Source organism: Heterodontus francisci, chromosome 27, assembly GCF_036365525.1.
Source record: "Heterodontus francisci isolate sHetFra1 chromosome 27, sHetFra1.hap1, whole genome shotgun sequence".
NCBI classification, from domain to species: domain Eukaryota; kingdom Metazoa; phylum Chordata; class Chondrichthyes; order Heterodontiformes; family Heterodontidae; genus Heterodontus; species Heterodontus francisci.
Window position 1 is genome coordinate 72277851 of NC_090397.1, and position 26597 is coordinate 72304447.

At 42.1% G+C, this 26597-nt stretch overlaps 1 protein-coding gene across 5 annotated transcripts in view; it reads left to right on the plus strand.

The window, feature by feature from the left end:
* sema3d (sema domain, immunoglobulin domain (Ig), short basic domain, secreted, (semaphorin) 3D) overlaps positions 1-26597 on the plus strand; it is a 368459-nt gene that overhangs the window by 211736 nt on the left and 130126 nt on the right. For all 5 annotated transcript variants that reach the window (XM_068059610.1, XM_068059611.1, XM_068059614.1 and 2 more), the window contains 3 exons: positions 3468-3530; positions 13594-13713; positions 13913-14006. In XM_068059610.1, the coding sequence (XP_067915711.1) occupies positions 3468-3530; positions 13594-13713; positions 13913-14006 (277 nt within the window). The remainder of the gene's footprint in view (positions 1-3467; positions 3531-13593; positions 13714-13912; positions 14007-26597) is intronic.

The window sequence follows — 26597 nt, forward strand, 5'->3', positions numbered from 1 at the left end:
GAAAGCCAGCAAGATTCAGTGTCCCAAATCAATTCTCCTTTAGCTCAAACCCAGTGTTTTCTAATGTAAACAGTTTTGCCAACAGGAAGAAAAATGATACAGGGAGACACTGTATAAGCATGTTGTCTAATAATTTGTCTGATGCAGTTTTGGAATGCTCTCATTATGAAAGGTATGTACAAGTAAACCAAGATGGGCTTCCCAGTTATTTATCTGATGTAGCTTTTTTCCTGTGGGTATTTATTGGCAGTTACATATATATTAAATGACATTTGGATATATTACTATGTGTAATTTTTCAGAGTTTACTCGACTGCATCTTCAGCAATAGGTTTAAGATTAATTGAGGTGCATCCTGTAAGTTTATTAGAGATCTTTGTGAATTTAAACACAGGAATCCCAGCACTTTATGTAAATGAAAACGAGTTAAGCTATTTACCCGAAACATTGCTCCAGCTGCATCAATCCTTTTTCCGCTTTCCCACTGGTTCATAATGCAAACCCTGATTTTGTGTTCAGAAAAATGCAAAGACATTTTGGAATCCTTTTAACGTATTTCCTTCAGAAAAGCATAAAAACATATCAAGTGGAGGTTAGCGTTTATTAGTGAGAAAATGCATCATGTTGGGGTTTTTATTTTATTCGTTCATGGAATGTGGGCATCGCTGGCAAGCCCAGAATTTATTGCCCATCCCTAATTGCCATTGAGAAGGTGGTGGTGAGCTGCCTTCTCAAATTATTACAGTCAATGTGTGTAGGTGCTGTAGAAAGAGTTCCAGTGAAAGAATGGTGATATAGTTCCAAGTCAGGATGGTGTGTGGCTTGGAGGGGAACTTGCAGGTGGTGGCATTCCCATGCATCTGTTGCCCTTCTCCTTCTAGATGGTAGTGGTCATGTGTTTGGAAGGTTCTGTTGAAGGAGCCCTGGTGAGTTGCTGCAGTGCATCTTGTAGATGGTACACACTGCTGCCACTGTGCATCGGTGGTAGAAGGAATGAATGTGGCAGGTGGTGGATGGGGTGCCAGACAAACAGGCTGCTTTGTTCTGGATGGTGTTGAGCTTCTTGAGTGTTGTTGGAGTTACACCCATCCAGGGTGATGTTCTTCCCTCTCCCTGGCCACTGGTCTGAGGTTGAAGCAGTCAGTTTACAACTTTAGCATCCTATTTAATCCTGAGATGATCCTTTGACCACATACCCACTTCATCACCAAGAGCGCCCACTTCTACCTCCATAATATCACCTGCCTTTGCCCCACCTCAGCTTATCTTTTGCTGAAACCCTTAGCCAAGCCTTCGTTACCTATGGAGTTGACTACTTCAAAGCTCTTCTGCCTGGCCGCCCAAGTTCCATCCTCTGTAAACCTGAGCACATCCAAAGCTCTGCTGCCCATTTGCACCAAGTCCCATTCATCCATCGCCCCTACGCTTGCTAACCTGCATTAGCTCCCAGTCCAGCAATGTCTCTATTTTAAAATGATCATCCATGTTTTTAGGTTCCTTCATGGCCTAGCTCCTTCCTATCTTTGTAATTTCCTCCAGCCCTAGAACCCTCTGAGATTTCTGCGCTTCTCCAATTCTGACCTTTTGCTCATCCCCAATTTTAATTGTTCCACCATTGGCAGCCATGCCTTCAGCTGCCTGAGCTCTATGGGACTCCTTCCCTAAACCTTTCCCACTCTCTACCTTTCTCTCCCACTTTAAAACTCTCCTTAAAATTTACATCTTTGACCAAGTTTCTGGTTACCTGTCCCATATTTCCTTAAATAAAAATAGAAAATGCTGAAAACACTCAGCTGGTCAGGCATCATCTGCAGAGTGCATGTCTCTCTCCACTGATGTGGCCTGACCTGCTGAGCATTTCCTGCATTTTCAGTTTTTATTTCAGTTTTCCAACATCTGTAGTATTTCACTTTTGTTCTAGCATCTCCTCATGTGGCTCTGTGTCAAATTTTGTTAGATAATGTTCCTGTGAAGCATCTTGGGACATTTTAGGATGTTAACGGTGCTATATGAATACAAGTTGTTGCTGTTTTATTTTAAATGGGGTAATACCTTCGCAGTATCACAACAATGCTCAGCTTGCAGAAAAACTTGAGCACGATCATTGTTGAGATGTAGGAAAGTGCAGCAGCCAAATTGAAAACAATAAGGTCTTACAAACAGCAATGAGATAATTAACCAGATAATCTGTTTTGCTTTAAGTGATGTTGATAGAGTGATAAATGGTGGTCAGGACACCAGGAATACTTTGCTGCTCTTCGAACAGTGCCAGGGGATCTTTTACATTCTCCTGAGAGAATGTAAGTGTCAGCCAAAATGATGGTTTCAAGTCCTGGAGTCGGGCTCTAATTCAGAAGCAAGAGTGTTCCCTCTGAGCCAAGGCTGATACCTGTTTTAGCAGACAGGAATTGGATATCTAGGACCAGTTATCATGGTTTTTAAGATGACATGTTGTTTAGGATAAATATAAGTTAGCCATGGTTATTGGAGTTTGGCTAAAAAACTGGCTGAAATAAAGAATCTATTATTCTTCAGATCACATTACAAAATAGATAATATGGGGATCGACCTCCATCGATTTATAGTTAAGTGGTAGAGATTTTAGTCAGGCTCAAGAAAAATACTTGCAGTTTGCTTGATACATTTTGTTTCTCATCTATAGTTTATTCATTAATTAATTTGTATACATTGTTAAGACAGATGATGCCCAGCAAGGTAAGTATTACTTTTGAATGTGTTCTTTCTTCATCAAACTGAATAAAATAATTTGCGCAGTGTGTTACGAATAAATATGAAAATAAAACCCAAAGAATAGAGTAGCTCAATATTCCAGCTAGTATCCTTACAGAATTGGTCCAGAACAATCAATCTCTTTATATTTTCTCCCCATTATTTCTCTTCCTTTATCTCCTGAAAGCATTGATATAGTTCTGTGAGTCAAAGCAACCCTACAGTAACTCATCTAATTGACCATTCCTCATGTTAAATCTCAACACTGTCTATCAGCCAGCTATTGTCCCAAGCCCGATCCATCACTTCAGATAGGGCCTCAGTTTAACATCTCAACCCAAAGATGGCACCTCCAACAGTGCTGCTTGAGTGGGAGTTGAACCCACAACCTTTTAACTTGAGGCAAGAGTTATTTTAAGGTTCATGCGCTTTCAAATTAGGTTTGTAGGATAGCAATCTGGGGGTGAGCTCTAGCTGACTATGTCTTCCCCCCCCTCACTAGTATGAGTAGGGTGGGGGTAGTGTTATGATAATCATAGTGCCCTTGCTGCAATCTTGGTTGCGATCATCCAATTGAAGATCATACCTGGAGCTACCTGAGCTGTGTGGCTCCACGCCATATTAAACAATCAACTTACCCACTAAGCTAGAAGGGAAACTCAACTCTGTATTTCAGGATTGCACAAAAAAAAATGTGTTATAGTGTCTACATCTAAAAAGATAATTTTATTTTACAGATTCACTGGCCTGGAACCAAAGAAAGAGTTGAAATGTGCAAATTGACAGGGAAACATCCCTTTGTAAGTATCATTGTAGTGTGTCCATTTCATTATTAGAATTAGAATTAGAACATTACAGCGCAGTACAGGCCCTTCGGCCCTCGATGTTGCGCCGACCTGTGAAACCATCTGACCTACACTATTCCATTTTCATCCATATGTCTATCCAATGTCCACTTAAATGCCCTTAAAGATGGCGAATCTACTACTGCTGCAGACAGGGCGTTCCACGCCCTTACTACTCTCTGAGTAAAGAAACTACCTCTCACATCTGTCCTATATCTATCACCCCTCAACTTGAAGCTATGTCCCCTCGTGTTTGCCATCACCATCCGAGGAAAAAGACGCTCACTATCCACCCTATCTAACCCTCTGATTATCTTATGTCTCTATTAAGTCACCTCTCCTCCTCCTCCTCTCCAACGAAAACAACCTCAAGTCCCTCAGCCTTTCCTCGTAAGACCTTCCCTCCATACCAGGCAACATCCTAGTAAATCTCCTCTGCACCCTTTCCATAGCTTCCACATCCTTCCTATAATGCGGTGACCAGAACTGCACGCAATACTCCAGGTGCGGTCTCACCAGAGTTTTTTACAGCTGCAGCATGACCTCGTGGCTCCGAAACTCGACCCCCCTACTAATAAAAGCTAACACACCATATGCCTTCTTATTTCAGCTTCTAATTGGAAGAAAGATTACTATGCCCTGTTAAACCTATACCATGATTTTTTTGATTGGGCAATTGACATTTAAATATTCAATGAAATAACCAGACACCAGCTTCCTGATGAGGTATTCCAGATCTAAGTTGCAGATCCTCAGTGCTTTGCCAGGTTTGGATCCCAGGGTGTGTGGATCCCAGAGTGTGCAAATCACTTGGGTCTGGATCACAGGGTGTGTCGATTATTACTCATTGAGAAAAGAAACATGTGTACGTATAACAGTCGAACAAGATGTGAAGTTGGTTAAGTGCAGCAGAGTCTGAATGAAGATATTTGTGGGGCAAAAGGAAACATTACAAATGTTGTAAATGTGAAATAACAAGAGAAAATGGTAGAAGTATGCAGTAAGTCAGGCAACTCTCAAAACAGAAAACACTGTTTAACTTTTCAGTAGAAACTCTGTTATGAAATATACTTCAGTTGTGTTCTTATATTTCTGAGTAGACCATGTGAGTAGATTTAGATTGGCATGTACTGGAGTGAGGGGATGAATGTTTGTTCTGTAACCATGCAATTTCTGGAATACCGTTGAGCTTGGATTTAATCCAAGCATAACATTTCATTGTTCATACTCGTTATAAATCTGACTCAACTCCAGCACGACCCTGACCTAAAGGTATTGTTTCATGGTAAATTACTTTTGTATTATCAGCATTCAGTTATACTAATTAAACAACTATTATGGGGATAAAAGCAAAATACTGCAGGTGTTGGAACTCTGAAATGAGAACAGAAAGTACTGGAAAAACTTCGCAGGTCTTGCCGCATCTGTGGAGAGAGAAGTAGAGCTACCATTTCAGGTCTGTGACCTTTCATCGGAACTATTATGCGGAAGTTATTGGAATCTATACTTAAGGACAAAGTGACTGAGCACTTAGAGAAATTTGAGTTGATTAGAGAGAACCAACATGGCTTTATAAAGGGCAGGACATATGCAAGAAATCTAATTGATTTTTGAGGAAGTAACTAAAGCAGTGGACAGGGGAATGTCAATGGATGTAGGTTAAATGGACTTCCAGAAGGCATTCAATAAGGTTCCACATAAGAAACTATGAGTTAACAGTAAAGATCATGGAATTGAAGGCAATTTTTGACCTGAGTAGGAGATTGCTTTGGCGAAAGAAGATTGAAAGTCGGAATAGTCGGTATGTCCTTGAATTGGAAGGAAGTGACAAGTGGTGTCCCATAACAATCTGTGCCGCAGCCTCAACTATTCACTGTTTTTATTAATTCTGAAAAAAGAGATATGCTGTTGAAGCTTTTCATCTTGCACTCATCAGGACAGATGCAAGAATGCCAAATTTTAAAGCGATAAATAATTTATACAGTTTGAGAAAAGGGTGCTGATTGGTTGGCAAGTCAACTCTGGTCAAGGCGTTGCCATGGAAAATGCACCAGGGCACTATTGCCCCTATGCTTTAGTTTAATTCAAAAAAGGTGCAAAGCCTGGACATGTTCTTTTTGCCTGCAGAGGGCAGGTCCTTGCGTATGAATATATGTTGGTTCTAGCAAGCGTAAGTGAGCCACATTCACCAGTGTGGTTGAGGACAGTTTAAACTAAATTGGAATGAGGATGGGCACCCGCATATAGAAGTAGAAAAGAGGAATAAGGTGCATAATGTGAGAGTGTTAGACAATACTAGAAAGGGAAGTAGTTCCGTATTAGATGGGAGTGGACTGAGAAGGACTACGAGAAATACAAAGTCAGGATTACAATGCATGTGTGTAAATGAATAAGGTTGGTGAGCTACAAGCTCTGATAGCAGTTTGGGAATATGATGTAGTAGCATTGTGTCTTAAAAATGGAGAGAACTGGTCCCTTAATATACAAGGATGCAAAGTGTTCTGAAAAGATAGAGAAGAAAAAACGACGTGGGGTGGCAGTACTGATTAGGGAAAACATTGTAATATTGGAAAGAGAGAATCATTTAGTTAAAATTGAGAAGCAAAAAGTATGATCACACTACTGGGGGGATTCTGTAGGTTTCTGAATGGTGAGAGAGAGGAGCAAATCTGCAGGGAAATCGCAGAGATGTGCAAGAACTATAGAGTGGTGATATTGGGGGACTTTAATTACCCAAATATCGAATAGGATAATTTTAGAGTAAAGGGAGGAGGAATTTATGAAATGTGTTCAGGAGAATTTCCTTGATCAGTATTTTCTCAGCCCAATTAGAAAGGAGGCATTGCTGGATCTGGTGCTGGGAAATGAGGTGGGCCAAGTGGACCAAGTGTCTGTGGAGAAGCAAATGAAGATTGTGTAATAAGGTTTAGACTAGTAATTCAGAAAAGCAAGGAATGATATAAGGTAAAATGGCGAGATTGGAAGAGGGCTAATTTCAATGCAATGAGAAGGGATCTATCCAGGATAAAATGGAACCAAAGACTGACAGGAAAAACTGTAACGGAACAATGGGTAATCTTTAAGGAAGAGATGATTCAAATATAGGCTAGGCATGTTCCAACAAGGGTGGAAGGTAAGGGAACCAAAAACAGGGCTCCTTGGGAGATAGAGGTTATGATGAAACAAAAAAAAAGGGTCAGGTGAATTCTTCAAGTGAGAATCAGGCCATATACAATAAGTTGAGAGGATAGGTGAAGAGGAAAATAGGACTGGCAAAGAGAGAACATGAGAAGAGAATGGCAGTCAACTTAGATGGGAACTCAAGAATCTTCTACAGGCATGTAAATAGGAAGTGGGTAGTAAGAGGAGGAGTGGGGCCTATTAGGGACAAAGAGGGTATTATATGCTTAGAGGCACAGGACAAGGCCAATATACTTAATGAGTGCTTTGTATCAGTGTTCACTAAGGAAGTAGAATCTGACAAAATATTGGTAGAAGTGGAGAGAATAGAGGCAATGGAGAGGGTAAAAATTGACGGGGGAGGTGCTATGAAGACAGGTTATGCTTAGGGTAAATAAGTCACCTGGTCCAGATGACTTGCATCCCAGGTTGCTAAAGGAAGTGGGGGTGGAGATAGCGGAAGGTCTTGCCATAATCTTCTAATCTTCCCTGGATACACGGGAGGTGCCAGAGGATTGGAGAGTGGCAAATGTGACACCCTTATTCAAGAAAGAGCGTGAGGACAGTCCTAGCAACTTCAGGCTAGTTAGTTTAACATCAGTAGTGGGTAAGGTTTTAGAAACAATAATCAGGGGGAAAAAATCAACAGATTCTTGGAGATGTTCGAGTTAATTAAGGAGAACCAGCATGGATTTGTAAAAGGGAGATCATATCTAATCTAATTGAACTTTTTGATGAAGTAATGGAGAAAGTTGATGAAGGGAATACGGTGGTTGTTGTTTATATGGATTTCAAGAAAGCATTTGATAAGGAGCCACATAAAAGGCTGGTTAACAAATTGAGGCTCATGGAATAGGAGTGGAACAGTGAGTCGTAGCAAATGGTTGTTTTTCAAACTGGAGGGTGGTAGACAGTGGTATTCCCCAAGGGTCAGTGCTGGGACCACTGCTTTTTTTTGCTATATATAAATGACTTGGATCTTGGAATACAGAGTAGAATCTCAAAATTTGCCGATGACACCAACCTTGGAGGAGTGGCAAACAGTGAGGATGATATGAACTGTTTGCAACAGGACATAGATGGGCTAGCAGAATGGGCAGAGAGGTGGAAGATGGAATTTAATATTGACAAGTGTGAGGTGATGCATTTTGGCAGAAGGAATAGGAAGAGGATATATATACTCAATGGCACAGTTCTAAAGAGCGTGCAGGACCTTGAGGTGCATGTTCATAGATCTTTGAAGGTGGCAGGACATATTGAGAAAGTGGTTAGTGAAGCATGTGGGGTCTTGGGGTTTATAATTAGAGGTATTGAGTACAAAAACAGAGAAGCTCTGGTTAGGCTCCAATTGGAGTATTGCATCCAGGTCTGGTCACCATACTTTAGGAAGGATGTGAGGGTCCTTGAGGGAGTGTAGGAGAAATTTACTAGAAAGGTTCCAGGGATGAGGGATTTTAGTTACAAGGATATGTCCAGGCTTTGCATCTTTTTTGAATTAAAAGTGTGAGGGACAGTAGTTCCCTGGTGCATTCTCTATGGCAATGTCTCAACCAGTCAGAGTTGACTTGTCAACCAATTAGCACCCTTTGCTCCTGCAGTATAAATTGTTGCTCCCTTTGAAATTTGGCATTCTTGCATCTGTCCTGATGAGCACAGCAAGGCAAGCTTTGACAGCATGTCCCTTTTTTCAGCAATACTCAAGTTCTACACTACCAAGTGTACTTATTATTTACTTGGATAACAAAATAGACAATCATATATCCAAGTTTTCTGATGAGAAAAAGATTGGGTGACATAGTAAATATTGTAGTTGGGAGAATAAAATTCCGAAGAGACATTGGTAGATTATGTGAGTGGGCAGAACTGTGGCAGATTGATTTCAATGCAGTTAAGTGTGAGATCATCTATTATACCAAAAAAGGATAGATCCAAGTATTTTATAAATGGTGAAAAGCTAGGAACAGTGGCGGTCCAAAGAGATTTAGGGGTCCATGTACACAGATCACTTGAAATGTTGTGGTTAGGTACAAAAAAAATAATCAAAAATGCTACTGGAATGTTGGCTTGAATAACTAGAGGGCGAGGATGTAAAAGGGCCAATGTTTTGCTGCAGCTATACAAAATCCTGGTTTGACCGCATTTGGAGTACTGTGTACAGTTCTTGCACCACACCTTAGAAGGGAAATATTGGCCTTGGAAGGAGGATAGTCCAGATTCATTTTTTTATTCATTAATGGGATGTGGGCATCAATGGAAAGGGCTGCATTTACTGCTCATTTAGAAGGTGGTGTTGAGTCACCTTCTTGAATACAACTGAGTGGCTTACTAGGCCATTTCAGAGGGCAGTTAAGAGTCAACCTCATTGCTGTGGGTCTGAAGTCACATGTAGGCTAGACTGGGTAAGAACAGCAGATTTCCTTCCCTAAAGGACATTAGTGAATCAGATGGGTTGTTAAGTTTCTAGCTCACCATTACTGATACTAACTTTTATTCCAGATTTATTTATTAGTTGAATTTAAATTCCCCAACTGTTGTGGGGGGATTTGAACTCATGTTGCCAGATCATTACTTTGGGCTCCTGGCTTGCTAGTCTAGTGACAGAACCTCTATGTCCTGGTCGGAATGTTACCAGAGTTCCAAGGTTTAAATTGAGAAGTGACTACATCAATAAGGTTTGTATTGTATTTGGGTAAGGGGTGAGTTGATTGAGGTTTTTAGGAATTTTGAAAGGAATTGATTGGGTAAATAGAGAGAAACATTTTCCAGTAGTGGAGGAGCCGAGGACAAGAGGACATAACCATAAAATCAGAGCCAGGCCATTTAGGAGAGAAGTTAGGAAACAATTCATCACGCAAAGGGTGATGGAAGTGTGGAACTCTCTCTCACAAAAAGCATAGATGCTCGCTCAATTAATAATCTTAAATCTGAGATTGGTAGATTTTTGCTCACTATGGGTATTAAGGTATATGGAATCAAGATGGGTAAATAAAGTTAGGATACAGATCAGCCATGATTTTATTGAATAGAACAGGATGGAGGGGCTAATGGCCTACTCCTGTTCCTATAATAATGAGTTTATTTATAGATAGAAAAGCAACATGGAATCACATATCTTATGAAATTAATCAAACTATCTGGATACTGTGGCCCAGATAAATGCTAAACATTAAATATTGTGTGCTTATATTTTAATTGTGATTTTTTTTTTACCTCTTAAAAGAATTGGTAAAGGGGATTTCTATTCAAAGGAATGTATCTGGGATAAAAAGAACCATTGTAACTTGTTTAAAATGAAAATGAACATTAGCTTTGGCAAAAAAGAGGTATGTCAAAGGTTTCCCAGGACCCCACTTCAAATTACATTGCTACAAAATCCCATTCAGAAAGAATGATTTTGTGACACACTAGATGATGAATGCGACCTCTTGCTGCTAGGTGCTAAGGGTCACATTAATGAAACACGTTTTTTGGCAGTTTCAGCCGAGCCCCCTGTTGACACGAGCCCGGAGGGCACTTTCTGAAACTGGGGTTGAGGTTTCATTGTAGAATAATGTGCATGGGGGCCTTAGTTGGTGGATTTCATCACTCTAGCCTTGAGGACTGTTCTGTCATCACATTTATAATAATGACAATTATTCATCTTTATTTAAGCAAATTAAATTGAATGTTCTATAGATATATTCTCCCTCGCCCTGAGGTGAACATCAAGTCATGACAAAGTTTGTTTCACTCATGACTTGCTAAACTGTGCTATTCCTGCTCTGAATTTTAGGAGCTCTTAATAAATAAACTGCTGTTTGCATTCTGTTAACAATTGACTGTAACCCTATTAAAAAATAAATTCATGTCAGAAAGCCTCCATCTGCACTTAACCTGTACAATAATTACTTTGTGCAGAATTCTTTGTTGTAGCATTTGACAATAAACAATTGTTATCCTTAGAATCGCTTTTTTTATTACCTGCCATTGAAAATATAAAATTAAAGAGAAAAACTCACTTAGTAACTGTGCATTGGTAAAAGATATTGTTACAATCCTTAATTTAAAATGATTCCATCTGGATTCTATTTTGCTGAGATTTGAGACAGTGGAGTGAACACTAAAATCCAACAATGTGAACATACATGCTTTGATATCTCCTTTGAGGTATGATTAAATATTCATGTAGAAATAAGCTACTGTTAGCACAACAATCTTATTAAGCATAAAGTAATTAATATACAACATTGGATCTGATACATATTCAGCAACAATACTCATAAAATTGTTATTGCAAATGTTTTCAAAAGTGCCACAGTTTTTCCAGTGCCTTTTTTTAGTTAATTTTTCTTCATTTTCTGTGAAATCTGATCACCATGGTTTCTTGTGTTTGTAAAAAGGAATGGCTCAGAAAGTCTATGCAGTGAGTAGCTGATCCCCAGTCTCCACTGAATTAGTTAACCTCAGTTGGTTGGTGTGGTCCTTGGGTTAGAGAGGGGAAAATTAGTCAAGGTTCCCACTTCTAATCACTACTCACCTTCTCCTGCTAGAAATACGCATGTGCATATTGTGTGGGAATGTCGGAATGAGACATTCAACTCATCCATTCCACTTTGTCATCCATTTCTCTGTTGCAATATACTCTGTGATTCAATAGCCTAGTCACACACTTTAAAAAACAAACATGAATAAATTACTAATGGTCATTTTGGCAAGGCACAAGAGGTTGCTCAGTGTTTGTGTAACCATACACCAGCAAGGAGTCAATGGCTTCAGCAGAATAGGAGAGGAAAAAAAATTGGTGGTGGTTGTGGGGGGTGTTGGTGGGGGGATGCTGGGTTGGAGGGGCAGGGGAAGGGTGCAAGATGGTGAGAGAAAGTTTTAAGATTGAGGATATCTTGCTGGTAAAAGTGGGCTTTGGCACTGCTTTACCAAGTACGAAATCTCAATTTCTGGTCTTTGCTTACTCTTTGGGTGAAATTATGGAGTGCAGCAAATATGACTAGACCAGTTTCTGGAATTTGGATTACAGGATGGGCTGATTGACCATTTTGTAGTCCCTGGAATTTTTATCACTAGTTACTTATCCAATTTCTAATTTCCTCATTCCTCACTGAAGGCACCGATTCATCCAATTCTAGTTCTGTGGCACAAGCCGCCCTGTGATACCTTAGTGAAATATTTCATAGCTGACCAAGACCATGAATGTGGAGGATGTAATAGTCAAATCCAATTCCATTCTGAGACAACACATCTACAAGTACAGAGGTCAATGCATAGCCATCAGGAAGAGGAATTGGTGAATTCTTTCCCTCCCTAGCTACATCATGCAGAGACCAATTATAGAGCTCTAACAAAAGTTTACTTTTATTATAAAGTGGCATGTTTTGTTTGAATTTGGTTGCAATATGTTCTCAGGTTATAAACCAGATAAGACGATAGCTAAACTGTCCACTTTTTAGTCATGGGTTATCCATGAATCCCTGATACGGACAGTGTACACTTTTTGTATAATGGAAAAATCATATAAACCATGCTGGTCTCGAAATTCCTGGCCTGTTAGGAGTAGTGGTTAGAATTTGTGTTGGGGTCCAGTTCTTCCTGGTCTCTTTCCTTTCCATATGGAAGAAAGTGAGGGCAGGAGTTCTTTGCACTTGCAGCCCTCCTGTCCTGAAATGAGAAGAGGAAACAGGACAGGAGGATTAACCTGTCACATTGTTCTTCTCAAAAAAAAGTCTACAGGATGCAGATGTCAAGGTGGAAATAGGGCCCACAATGCTTATTTCCAAATGATAACTGTGAAATTATTGTTTATTAAAAATATTCCATCTTCACCTACAATGGTTACTCACCCCCCCTCCCCCGACCGCCACCACCCCCTCCATTGGAGAGGCAAGGTACCCCTCCGGAATTCCACTTGTTATGATAGCATTGGCGGTAAATAGCATAGGAACCTGTTCCCTTTATGCAAATACCCACATCCCTTGGATTTGAGACAAGGTCAACACCATGGCACACTGGTGGTTGGGAGTCCAGTTCTGCTCCACTTCTGGCATTGCAGCAGGTCTGGATGAAATTTAGGCCCCCCATGTATGACCCCCTCTTTGTATCCCTTCCAAAAGCAGCCTTCCAAAGTGGGTGTAATGTAGTTAAAATAACTACAGCCTCTCCCACCCATCCCTTGGAAATTCATGTCTCAAGTACGACTCCCTCCTTCTAAGAAACAGTATGCTGTGGTCGAGAATTTTCATCAAAACCAGTAACTGTGAATCCCAAATTCAAGCAGCATGATGGCTCGACTAGTTTCATCCCCAACTTATTTGCAACTTTACATTTCAAAAAATGCTCCATTCCTTCACAATTATCAAATACTTGACATCATGCAGATATCAGTTACAGAGCAGGTGAGGACTACAAGATGCTGACATGTTATGAAGACAGTGCTCAATAAGATTCTGGTGTTTTGCTTTGGTAATCTCAGGACTGAAATGAAAAAACCCATGTGTCCTTGTTCCCCTGATAAACTCATCATCCCTTCCCACATGCTAACTTGAGAAATTCTGTGGTAATAAATAACCCTAATTGCCACAGGTTTATGTTTCTTCTGTTATATATGGTATTGCATTTGTAATTTTCCATAAGGTGTGACTGTGTAATTGTTTTTCACTTTTTAAAAAGTACAGCAGCGATGCAAGCAAGTTTTCAAGGAGGGTTATGCGACACAGCAAAGAATGTGTTGCAGGAGAGCTCTGTAGACACAATGCTCAGAGGAGCAATGATCAGAGAACCCAGGCACCGGCACCTTGTGAATCCATTCCTTTCATGTCTGTGCTAATGATTCTTTCTGTTTCCTGAACAGAGAGAGTGTGCGAATTTCATCAGGGTCCTTCACAATTATAACAAGACCCACGCGTACGTCTGTGGCACTGGAGCCTTCCACCCAATGTGTGCCTTTATTGAGCTGGGACCCCGGGCAGAGGTAATGTAATTTTAGCTACTGTTCTAAGTGGTGCATGGCAGGGTAATGCAGTAAATGGAATGAACATCATCCATCAACTCTCTTCAAAGGGATTTTCACAACACTTTGTTGATATTTAACATAAATGATACATGCTTAATACAAAGAGATTCATTCATTCAAATCATGTTTCTGAGAGGCAATCTTTATTTTTTATCAGGAACCTGTGTTTCAACTGGACTTGCATGATCTCGAGTCTGGAAGATTGAAATGTCCCTTTGACCCTCAGCAACCTTTTGCTTCAGTGTTAACAGGTAAAAAAAATAATGCCCTTTTGGTATGTAACTTAATGTAATGGAGCAAGAATTCCTCAGGCTAAAAGAGCAGCCGAATGTTATTTACATTTTCAATGTGACTCTCTTTTTGTGTAAAAAGAGAAGTTCCAATTATTAGAAAAGAATTAACATCTTTGTAATTATCATTTATGGAGAACACAGCCAGCAGCACCTGGGCCGTAGATATTTTAAGATTTGAGCAAACCTGGCTTTTAAAAATAAGGTTTAATGCTGACATTGATACTCAGTAAAGATATTATTATGATAGATTTAGAAATGGAAGCTAGAAATCTCGAATGTCAAATTTAAAACTTTACTGAGCTGGTTTTGAATCTCATGCAGCTGTATCTTTAACTGTAGTACAGAACCATAGAAAGGTCATGTCCCAAGACTATCTGTTCATTAAACTCCTTGGGATCAATAATCTCATCAGTTCCCAATCTCTGTAAAATTGGGTGTGGAGGCAGCAAGCCCCACCCAGATGTTGCAAGAGCATTTTGGATGCCAAAGGCCGTATAGAGATTTCAGATAAATTGAGTGTTGCTGAAAATAGAGACATGTTGTCGAAGCTTTTTGTCTTGCACTCATCAGGACAATAGCAAGAATATTCAATGTAAGGGAAAACAACAACAACAACCAATCAGCACTCTCTTCTCATGCAATATAAGTTGTTGTTTTCTGTTACATTGGTTATTCTTGTGTATTGCCCTGATGAGTGCAAGATGAAAAGCTTGGACAGCATGTCTCTATTTTCAGCAATACTCAAGTTCTGTACTACTAAACGATTATAAATTGAGTACCTCTGGCCTCCACACCCTGGCGCTAATGCCTCCTCATCCCATGCCCCTGGTTCCTGCACCCATGCCCCTTGCCCAGCGGAAAGGTGTCAGGTGAGTGGCAGTAATTTACTGACTTGTGATGCCCATAATGCAGCCCTTGCCCACTCAACATGTCCTGAGAGTTGTGAAACAGTACATTATGCAAGAGGGCTGGCATCACTTTGAACAGTGAAGTCAATGTGACACGAGTGTTTGGGCCATGTAATTGGCTCCCTTGCCTGTGAGTGCATTTTGACTGTACCTAACCAGTCCACTAGGTAGGAGTGCCCTAGTGGCTGGAGGAAAATTCTACCTAATATATCGAACCGGAATGCCATCTCCTGGTGACCAATCACAGAAGAGCATTCTCACTTATTGAAAGAGATGGGTTAGAATTTTGCACAGAATCATTTTTGCAAAACATAAATCCCACCACAGAGCTGTTATATTCAATGCTAAGTTATGATATATAAAAATAATAAATTCATAGCTGCAGTTATACCTATCAATGTGATGTCTCGGAGGTGCTTCTTTCTTTGCGTTGTTGCCTTGATTTATTAAGGTGTCACCTTCCCTTTAATTTATATTCTGGTACTTTTATGTTGTGACATGAGCACTGTAAAATCTGCCTAAGCATATAAAAATGTTCAGATGATAGTTTGTGAATTAACCTGATATTAACAAATAATTAACTTCGATAAAAGAAAAAAACAAAGTAAGGTGGAGGTTTCTCTCTAAGTGTTTTAAATGGTTCCAATAGTTGTGTGGAATTAGGTCTGTAGAATGCATTGACATCTGATACAAGTGAATCAGTGTGAACCCTTTACTCATAGTGTATAATGAGGGCCTCACCACTTTGAAGCAGTGATTTGATATTATGAGAGCAATATGACCCTGGCTACACTTTTATCCAAATATAATGAGTGACATGATTTGTGATCCGTGCACCACAGATGCACTTCTACTTCCTCCTGTTCAAAATCTATTGCTTTGACAGAATTGTAAGAATGCTGAAGAAATTCCGCTCACAAGTGTTTCTGACTGTGAGGTCCAAGATTTCTTTGACCAGAACCTCTTATTAAAAATGTGATCAGATCCATGCATTCTGATCCATGCTATCAATACTTTGTCAAAGAAACTGATCCCTCGGACGACAACAGAGTAATAGAAACTGGAATCAGACCTCAGTTGGGTGAAGCTTTGAATCGTAGAAAATTTATGGCATAGAAAGAGGCCACTTGGTCCATCTTGTCTGTGCCAGCCGAAAAAGAAAACAGCCACCCAGACTAATCCCGCTTTCCAGCATTTGGTCCGTAGCCCCGCAGGTTACAGCACTTCAGCTGCACATCCAGGCATTTTTTAAATGAAATGAGGTTTTCTGCCTCTACCACCCTTTCAGGCAGTGAGTTCCAGACCACCACCACCCTCTGGGAGAAAAAAAAATCCTTATTTCCCCCCTAATCCTTCTACCAATCACTTTAAATCGTTGACCCCTAGTCACTGACCTCTCTGCCAAGGTAAATAGGCCCTTCCCATCCACTCTATCCAGGCCCCTCACAATTTTGTACATCTCAATCAAATCTCCCCTCAGCCGCCTGTGTTCCAAGGAGAACAACCCCAGCCTATCCAATCATTCCTCATAGCTGCAATTTTCCAATCCTGGCAACATCCTCATAAATCTCCTCTGTACCCTCTCTAGTGCAATTACATCCTTTCTGTAATGAGGTGACCAGAACTGCACTCAGTACTCAAGTTGTGGCCGAACCAATGATTTATACAGTTCCAGCATAACCTCCCTGCTCTTATATTCTACGCTTTGGCTAATAAAGGAAAGGATTCTATATGCCTTCTCAACCACGTTATTAACCTGTCCTGCTACGTTCAGGGATCTATGGACATACGCGACAAGGTCCCTCACTTCCTCTACACCTCTCAGTATCCTCCCATTTATTGTGTATCCCTTTGCCTTGTTTGACCTCCCCAAATGCATCACCTCACACTTCTCTGGGTTAACTTCCATTTGCCATTTTTCTGTCCACCTGACCAGTTCATTGATATCTTCCTGCAGTCTACAGCCAACCTCCTCGCTATCAACCACACGGTCAATTTTTGTGTTGTCTGCAGACTTCTTGATCATTCTCCCTACATTTAAGTCCAAATCGTTAATACATAGCACAAAAAGCAGGGGACCTAGTACCGAGCCCTGTGGAACACCACTGGAAACAGCCCTCCAGTCGCAAAAACACCCGTCAACAATCACCCTTTGTTTCCTGCTGCTGAGCCAATTTTGCATCCAGCTTGCTACATTCCCCTGGATTCCATGGGATTTTATTCTTTTAACCAGTTTGCCATGTTGGACCTTGTCAAAAGCCTTGCTAAAATCCATGTAGACCACATCAACTGCACCAGCGTCATCAATCCTCCTTATTACTTCCTCAAAAAATTCAATCAAGTTAGTCAGACACAGCCTTCCCTTAACAAATCCAAACTGACTATCCTTGATATGCCATGCCTTCCCAAGTGACACTTTATCCTGTCTCTCAGAATTGATTCCAATAATTTGCCCACTACTGAGGTTAGGCTGACTGGCCTATAATTATTCGGTCTATCCCTCACTCCCTTTTTAAACAAAGGTAAAACATCAGCAGACCTCCAATCCTCCGACACCCCACCTGTATCCAGTGAGGATTGGAAAATGATGGTCAGCTTGCTAGGTGGAATTTGCTGTAAATTTATAAGCAGGTAAACCACTTTCACTGAGAAGGGGTGGATCTTTTTGGTTGCTTGCAGAAGCAGCTTTGATCAGGATTGTGAATAAATAAAACCCAAGGCTTAGTGCATTGATATAGTTGGAGAGGTGTAAGGTTCCCCCACCAAGCTAGACTGAGGGGCTGGATCCATGGGAAACCCCTCGAACTGTATCGTTAATATTCTGAATTGCTGTAAATGTAAAACTGTAATTGACATGACAATTGAGAAACGGAAGGGTTGGGAAGAAACTCATGAGAGTATTGAAGGAAACTGATCTCCCTTGCAATGTTTGTATTTTTGGTGCTGTTTGGAAACTGTTTGGCAATGTAATTTTTACAGATTTTTATGAATAAAGTATATTTTGGAAATAAAAAAAATAAAAAAATAGTTGGAGAGGTGGATTAGATGGATGAGAAATGAAAAACAGTAACACACTCAGTGATGTCCAGTGGCATTGGAAGCAATGGGACTCAGGGAGTTTGTGCAGGTATCAGAATTTGAAACTTGTTTCATTACTGTTTTTCCCATTGTATTGTACTCATGCAAGCAGCAAAGATTAGAAATCATGAAAGTGTTCTGACCAGCTGAGAAAAGTGTCTAGGGATCTCTTTCAGCCTTCACCTCGTCTTATTGTAACAGGATTTAATTTTTAAACACACTGGCTGGAATTTTACCATAGGCGGACGGGTGTTCAGAACCCGCTTCTGCCGAGCCCGGGGATCCGTCCTGCATTTTACGGGTCCCCGGGCTTTAATTGTCCTGAGGCGGCACTTCCACCTGCTTGAGGGAGGAAGTCCTGCCTCATTGAGCTGCCGGCCAATCATGTTTTTTGGGGGGTTGGGGGGGGTGCGTCTTGGGTCCCGGGGTGGGTTAGGAGGCGGGGACAGTCCTCAATCGGGCATGTGGAGGCGGGCAAAGGCACTTAGGTGGCCGTTAAGTGGCCACCCCCCCCCCCCCCCCGCCCCCACCGACCTCTGTAAAGTTGGCCAGAGGCGGGAGCAGGTCGGGAAGGCCTCCCAGAGCCTCCCGCTCAATTTTATGCCACCATATGGCTCGCTGGGGTGGTGTAAAATTCCAGCCACTGTGTTTTGAGCTCCCCCTTGGCGAATCTTTGTTCACCACTTTCCAATTATAAGGCACCAAACTGAGCACAACCAGGCTTTTTTAGGTTTAAAGAAGAAAAGTGAAATTTATTTCAACATAAACTCTAATTCTGTTAACGCTTACGGATACACACCCCGCTCCATGCTCGCATGCATACGCGATATGCACATGCAAATAGAGACAGAAAAGAGCAGAAGAAAAATAAAGTGGAGAGATTTGAGGCAATATCAAAAGAGTTTCTTGTTACTGTGCTTCGAGCTCACTGTAGTCCTTTTGTAGGTAGTTCTTTTCTTGTAGGTAATTCTTGCTTTTCGTTGGGGCCCAGTATTTTTCTTAAACCTTGTTTACTGTAGGAGAATTTTCTGTCTCGGGGCTCATCAGTTCAGTGAAAAAGAGATGGGAGCAGACAGGAGAGAGTTGTTCTCAGTCCAGGAGCAAAGAGCTTTCTGAGTTCAAATTCTCTGTGGCAAGTTCAAATTCAAAAAATTTCCAACAGCAAGTTAGTCATGTGACTAAACTGGTCTGAACATGTCTGTTTGTGTATTCGGCCATCTGAATGATTAAACTGGAATGATAGCCTATCCACCTTCAACGTCTGGTAATCAAAAGTCCATTGTGGATTAACGGAGCGGGGAATGGCCCCTTTGTCCTTTCCAAGTACTGTCTGTTACTATGCAAATGTCTTTCCAGTCAGGGGCTCGGCAGCCCCTTGTAATAGGCCGCCTTTTCTTCCCAACAACAATTTTAAGTTTTAACGTTCATGTGGCAAATAATGTGTGCCTCATTCTTGGCAGGTGGGGGCCTGCATGACAAAAGGAACTGAACACTCATTGATTTAGTTCAATAAGACAATACACATTTGTGGTACGTTCACTATATTATGTATTTACTCACATTTCTGATACCAACCTTAAGGATGGTCTTCCTTGGATAATGGTTTGTGTTTCTGTATGTAAGTCCCAATGGAAGCATTTATCCATGTTGCTCAGCACAGTTGAAAATACAGTATAGGCTGACTTAACCTCTATGATGGAACTCATGATGCGCAAGTCCAAATAGAGGTGATAGGTGCCACAGCTGCCTGAGGTCTGTGACATTGACCATCATGGGTGAAAAATAAAATTAACATGACAGGATGAAACATTGATAGAAAAAGATGTATTGGCTGATAGACAAATCGAGTGATCGATCGACAAATTGAGTTAAGCGACACAAAGTTTAAAAAAATGGGTAAGAAAATGACGAAGAGCTTTGGAGGTATATTAAATTGAGGTAAAATGTCGAGACAATTATATCCCAGGTGACCTTGATCTTGACTAACAATAATAGGCAGTCTAATATAAAGGCAAAATACTGCAGCTGCTGGAAATCTGAAATAAAAACAAGTAAGTGCTGGAAATACTCAGCAGGTCTGGCAGCATCTGTGGAGAGAGAAGCAGAGTTAACGCTTCAGATCTGTGACCCTTCATCAGAACTGGCAAATATTAGAAATGTAATAGGTTTTAAGCAAGTGAAGCAGGGGTGGGGCAAGAGCTAACCAAAGAGAAGGTGTTGATAGGACAAGGTCATAGAGAATAATTGACCAGAAAGTCATGGAGCAAAGGCAAATGGTATGTTAATGGTGTGGTGAAAGACAAAGTGTTAGTGCAGAGAGTGTAAATGGAAAGAAAAATGAACAGCCTGGCCCAAAGCACAAACATGAAAAAAAACAGTGGGTAGTTACAGTAGCAATAAACTAAAATAAACTAAACAAATAAAAGTAAAAATAACTAAAAATAAGAATAAAAAGGGGGGCCCAACATGCTCTAAAATTATCAAACTCAATGTTCAGTCCGGCAGGCTGTAGTGTGCCTAATCGGTAAATGAGATGCTGTTCCTGGAGCTTGCGCTGATGTTCACTGGAACACAAAATATATAAAATAGGAGCAGGAGTAGGCCATTCGGCCCTTCGAGCCTGCTCTGCCATTCATTATGATCATGGCTGATTATCCAACTCAGTAACCCGTTCCCGTCTTCGCCCCATACCCTTTGATCCCTTTAGACCCAAGAGCTATATCTAACTCCTTCTTAAAAACATACAATGTTTTCTGTGGTAGCGAATCCCATGGGCTCACCACTCTCTGGGTGAAGAAATTTCTCCTCATCTCAGTCCTGAAAGGTTTACCCCGTATCCTTAGACTATGACCCCTGGTTCTGGACTCCCCCACCATCGGAAACATCCTTCCTGCATCTACCCTGTCAAATCTTGTTAGAATTTTATAGGTTTCTATGAGATCCCCCCCTCACTCTTCTGAACTCCAGCGAATATAATCCTAACCGACTCAATCTCTCCTCATACGTCAGTCCCGCCATCCCAGGAATCAGTCTGGTAAACCTTCACTGCACTCCCTCTATAGCAAGTACATCCTTCCTCAGATAAGGAGACCAAAACTGCACACAATCTTCCAGGTGTAGCCTCACCAAGGCCCTGTATAACTGCAGCAAGACATCCCTGCTCCTGTACTCGAATCCTCTCGCTATGAAGGCCAACATACTATTTGCCTTTTTTACCGCCTGTTGGACCTGCATGCTTATCTTCAGCGACTGGTGTATGAGAACACCCAGGTCTCGCTGCATATTCCCCTCTCTCAGTTTATAGCTGTTCAGATAATAATCTGCTTTCCTGTTTTTGCTACCAAAGTGGATAACCTCACATTTATCCATATTATCCTGCATCTGCCATGCATTTGCCCACTCACTCAACTTGTCCATATCCCCCTGAAGCCTCTCTGCATCCTCCTCACAACTCACCCTCCTACCCATTTTTGTGTCATCTGCAAATTTGGAGATATTACATTTAGTTCCCTCATCTAAATAATTAATATATATTGTGAATAGCTGGGGTCCTAGCACCGATCTCTGCGACTCCACTAGTCACTACCTGCCATTCGAAAAAGACCCATTTATCCCTACTCTTTGTTTCCTGTCTGCCAACCAATTTTCTATCCATCACAATACACTACCCCCAATCCCATGTGCATTAATTTTACACGCTAATCTCTTATGTAGGACTTTGCTGAAAGCCTTCTGAAAGTCCAAATAAACCACATCCACTGGCTCCCCTTCATCAACTCTACTAGTTACATCCTTGAAGAATTCTAGTAGATTTGTCAAGCATGATTTCCCTTTTGTAAATCCATGCTGACTGTCCGATTCTACCACTGTTCTCCAAGTGCTCTGCTATAAAATCTTTGATAATGGACTCTAGAATTTTCCCCACTACCGCGTCAGGCTGACTGGTCTATAATTCCCTCTTTTCTCTCTACCTCCCTTTTTAAATAGTGGGGTTACATTAGCTGCCCTCCAATCTGTAGGAACTGTTCCAGAGTCTATAGAATCTTGGAAGATGACCACCAATGCATCAACTGCAGCAAACCCAGGACAGAGATGTGGGCATGAGAGCAGTGAGGGTGTGTTGAAGTGGCCAGCGACCGGAAGCTCGGGGTCATGTTTTTGGACAGAGCGGAGGTGTTCCGCAAAGCGGTCACCCAATCTGCGTTTGGTCTCCCCAGTGTAGAGGAGACCACATTGTGAGCAACGAATACAGTATACTAAATTGAAAGAAGTACAAGTAAATTGGTGCTTCACCTGAAAGGAGTGTTTGGGGCCTGGGATAGTGAGCAGAGAGGAGGTCGAAAGGCAGGTATTACACCTCCTGTGAGTGCAGGGGAAGGTGCCGTGGGAAGGGGATGAGGTGGTGGAGGTAATGGAGGAGTGGACCAGGGTGTTACGGAGGGAATGATCCCTTCGGAATGCTGAAAGGGAAGGGGAGGGGAAGATATGTTTGGTAGTGGCATCACGCTGGATGTGGTGGAAATGGCGGAGGATGATCCTTTAGATGTGGAGGCTGGTGGAGTGGAAAGTGAGAACAAGGGGAACCCTGTCACGGTTCTGGGAGGGAGGGGAAGGGATGAGGTAGAGGTGCAGGAAATGGGGTGGACATGGTTCAGGCCCTGTCAACCACAGTTGGGGGCGGTATCCTTGGTTGAGGAAAAAGGAAGACATATCAGAAGTGCCGTTGTGGAAGGTAGCATCATCAGAGCAGATGCGTTGGAGACGGAGAAACTGGGATAATGGAATGGAGTCCTTACAGGAAGCAGGGTGTGAAGAAGTGTAGTTGAGGTAGCTGTGGGAGTTGGTGGGCTTGTAATGAATATTAGTAGACAGCCTATCCCCAGAGATGGAGACAGAGAAGTCGAGGAAGGGAAGGCAAGTGTCAGAAGTGGACCATGTAAAGGTGAGAGAAGGGTGGAAATTAGAAGCAAAGTTGATAAAGTTTTCCAGTTCTAGGCTGGAGCAGGAAACGGCACCTATACAGAGAAATATTATATATAATGTAGGCAGTCTGGTGTTTTTCCACCAGTATTTTACGGTGGGCTAGGAACAGTAAAGAACAATGGTTCACTAGATTGGTTCCTGGGATGAGAGAGAATGATGAAAGACTGAGTAAATTGGGCTTATCCTCTCGGGAGTTTAGAAGAATGAGAGGTGATCTCATTGAAACATACAGGATTCTGAAGGGGCTCGATAGGGAAGAGACAGAAGTTGTTTCCCCTGACTGAGGAATCTAGAACACAAGGGCACAGTCACAGGATAAGGAGCCAATCATTTAGGGCTGAGATGAGGAGAAATTTCTTCACAGAGGGCGGCACAGTGGCGCAGTGGTTAGCACCACAGCCTCACAGCTCCAGTGACCCGGGTTCGGTTCTGGGTACTGCCTGTGCGGAGTTTGCAAGTTCTCTGTGACTGTGTGGGTTTTCGCCTTGTGCTCCAGTTTCCTCCCACATGCCAAAGACTTGCGGGTTGATAGGTAAATTGACCATTGTAAAAATTGCCCCTAGTGTAGGTAGGAGAATTGAGGGAAGGTGGGGATGTGAGAGGGAAAATGGGACTAATGTCGGATTAGTATAAATGGGTGGTTGATAGTCGGCATGGACTCGTTGGGCCGAAGGGCCTGTTTCGGTGCTGTATATCTCTATGACTCTAGGGTTGTGAATCTTTAGAATTGTCTAACTCAGAGGGTTATGGATGCTTCGTCATTGAGTATGTTCAAGGTTAAGATAAGTTTTTTCATCTCTCGAGGAATCAAGGGATATAGGGAGCACGTGGAAAAGTGGAGTTGAGGCAGAAGATCAGCCATGATCATATTGAATGGTGGAGCAGGCTCGAGGGGATGTATGGTCTACTCCTGCTCCCATTTCTTATGATCAGAGATATAAGGGGCTGGATTTTACAGAACCCCAACATCGGGGTTTGTGGCGGGTGGGCCGGAAATTATCTCCGGGAGAGGGCCCCACACACCCTGACACCAGGAGGGCCTAGCCCAATATTGCCAGCGAAGGCGAGGCCGCGTGGTACCCCACACACCCTCCCCCGGCGCTCAGCGATCGCACCCCCATTTACATATTTAAATAAATGGAAATTAATACATTATTCACCGCCTTCTGTCCCGCTGTGATCTTCCTGCCGCTGGCCGGCACTCCCATGCCTTCAGATCCTCCTCCAGGGAAACCAGGCTTGTGGGAAGGGGTAGGGGGGAGGAGGTAGGTTTCTCAGTGCGGTGGGGGGAGTGGTAATGGGGTCAAAATAGCATCATTGGTGTAGGGGATATTGGGAAGGGTTTTAGATTAAAGTTTATGCACTTTTCGGGGGGAAGGTCAAGTGGACAAGTTAAATGTTTTGGGGGGGAGATGGCAAGTAATTAATTGAATTGTTATTGGCGATGGGGGAGGGGCAAAATAAATGAATTTAATTTTTTTCATTCATTTTAGCTTTAAATATTTAAATATTAACAATAAGGCTCGAAGCCTTTTAAAAATGGCGTCAGCACCTGCGCACAGGCATCTGACACCATTTCCGGGGAAGGACAGCCCACCCCCTCCACATAATTGGGGGGCTGTCGGGGGTGGGGGTGGTGTCCCGGCTATTTAAATGAGCCGCCGTGCTTAGGATCGCGGTGGCTCCACAATGTGCAGCCCATGTGGGCAAGCTGCCATTGTTTTCGCCCGCCGCTGATTTTAGAGTCATAGAGAGATAAAGCGCTGAAACAGGCCCTTCGGCCCACCGAGTCTGGGTCCACCGACTCTGTGACCACCATCAACCACACATTTATACCAATCCTACATTCATCCCATTTCCCTCTCACGACCCCACCTTCCCTCAATTCTCCTACCACCTACCTACACTAGTGACAATTTATAATGGCCCATTTACCTATCAACCTGCAAGTCTTTGGCTGTGGGAGGAAACCAGAGCACCCGGCGAAAACCCACACAGTCACAGGGAGAACTTGCAAACTCCACACAGGCAGTATCCAGAACTGAACCCGGGTCGCTGGAGCTGTGAGGCTGTGGTGATTTTGGCGGCATGATTGTAAAATTCAGCCCAAGATAACAGTGAATACAGTGTTGTGGAGGAATGTATAGCAGTCTGGTCCCACGGGAGCTCTCCATTGTTTTATAGATTTTCATAGAATGATAGAAACGTTAGCAGAGATGAGGCCCGCTGTGCTGGTGCTGATGGTTACTCCATTTCCCTGCTTTTTCTCCAGCAAATTTTCACATTTAAATGGTGAGGCTTGTTTTTACTCTGCTTTATCATCAATGGGTTTTCCATTACCGATGCCATTTTAGCTGCTAACTTTACCCATTCATCCCTCCATTCTGTAGCAGAAAGGGACAGTTTTACTTACATCTAATGGATTAAGAGAATACTTGTTTTCTGTGAGCTATCAGATTGTTCACTGCACTGTATCTGAATATCATATGCTTTGTAACTGAACAATGCAAGAACAATCAAGGAAAAGACTATTTAACCCATTGAAGTTCAGCTCCCAAGTACTTTAGCCCTCCCTGACTAGAATCCAAAGGCATTTTAATGTTCCTCTGTACATACTTTACATAATTATTCCATGCTACTTGCACAAAATTAATTATAGACTGGAATCACAAAGTGGTTTTTCACTGAATCATGTATCTCATATTGACCCAGACTCATGTGTGGCAAGTAGTAATTTGTGATAAATACTAGTGAATCAGAAATGTTTAGAACTAAACTGAGCGCTACTAATGCAAACAATTCCTCATCCTAATGTTTGTGTTCGTCATTTTAGCAAAGAACAGACATCAGGATCAGTTCGGAAGCAGGTGAAGCTGGTGTGTGACAGTAATTCTTTTATTGAACCAGGTTAAGATCATTGATGGGATGGACTGATGTAGAACACTGGCATTTGGTGAGATTTGTCCTAGAGAAAGAGTTACACTAAGACTCTGATACAGCCATTAAATAGAACCATTGAAAAATTACAGCACAGAAGGAGGCCATTCAGCCCATTGTGTCCATGCTGGCCGAACTAGCTGTGCAATCTAATCCCACCTTCCAGCACCTGGTCCGTAGCCTTGCAGGTTACAGCACTTCAGGTGCAGGTGCAGGTCCAGGTACCTTTTAAATGAGTTGAGGGTTTCTGCCTCCACCACCATTCCTGACAGTGAATTCCAGACTCCCACCACCACCTAGGTGAAAAAAGTTTTCCTTATGCCCCCTCTAATCATTCTACCACTCACCTTAAATCTGTGCCCCCTTGTAATTGACCTCTCTGCTAGGGGAAACAGGTCCTTCCTGTCTACTCTATCTAGGCCCCTCACAATTTCGTACACCTCAATTAAGTCACCCCTCAGCCTCCTCTGTTCTAAGGAAAACAGCCTGAGCCGATCCAATCTTTCGTCATAGTTGCAACTTTCAAACCCTGGCAACATTCTTATAAATCTTCTCTGTACTCTCTCCAGAGCAATTATGTCCTTTCTGTAATGTGGTGACCAGAACTGTACATAATACTCCAGCTATGGGCTACAAATACACA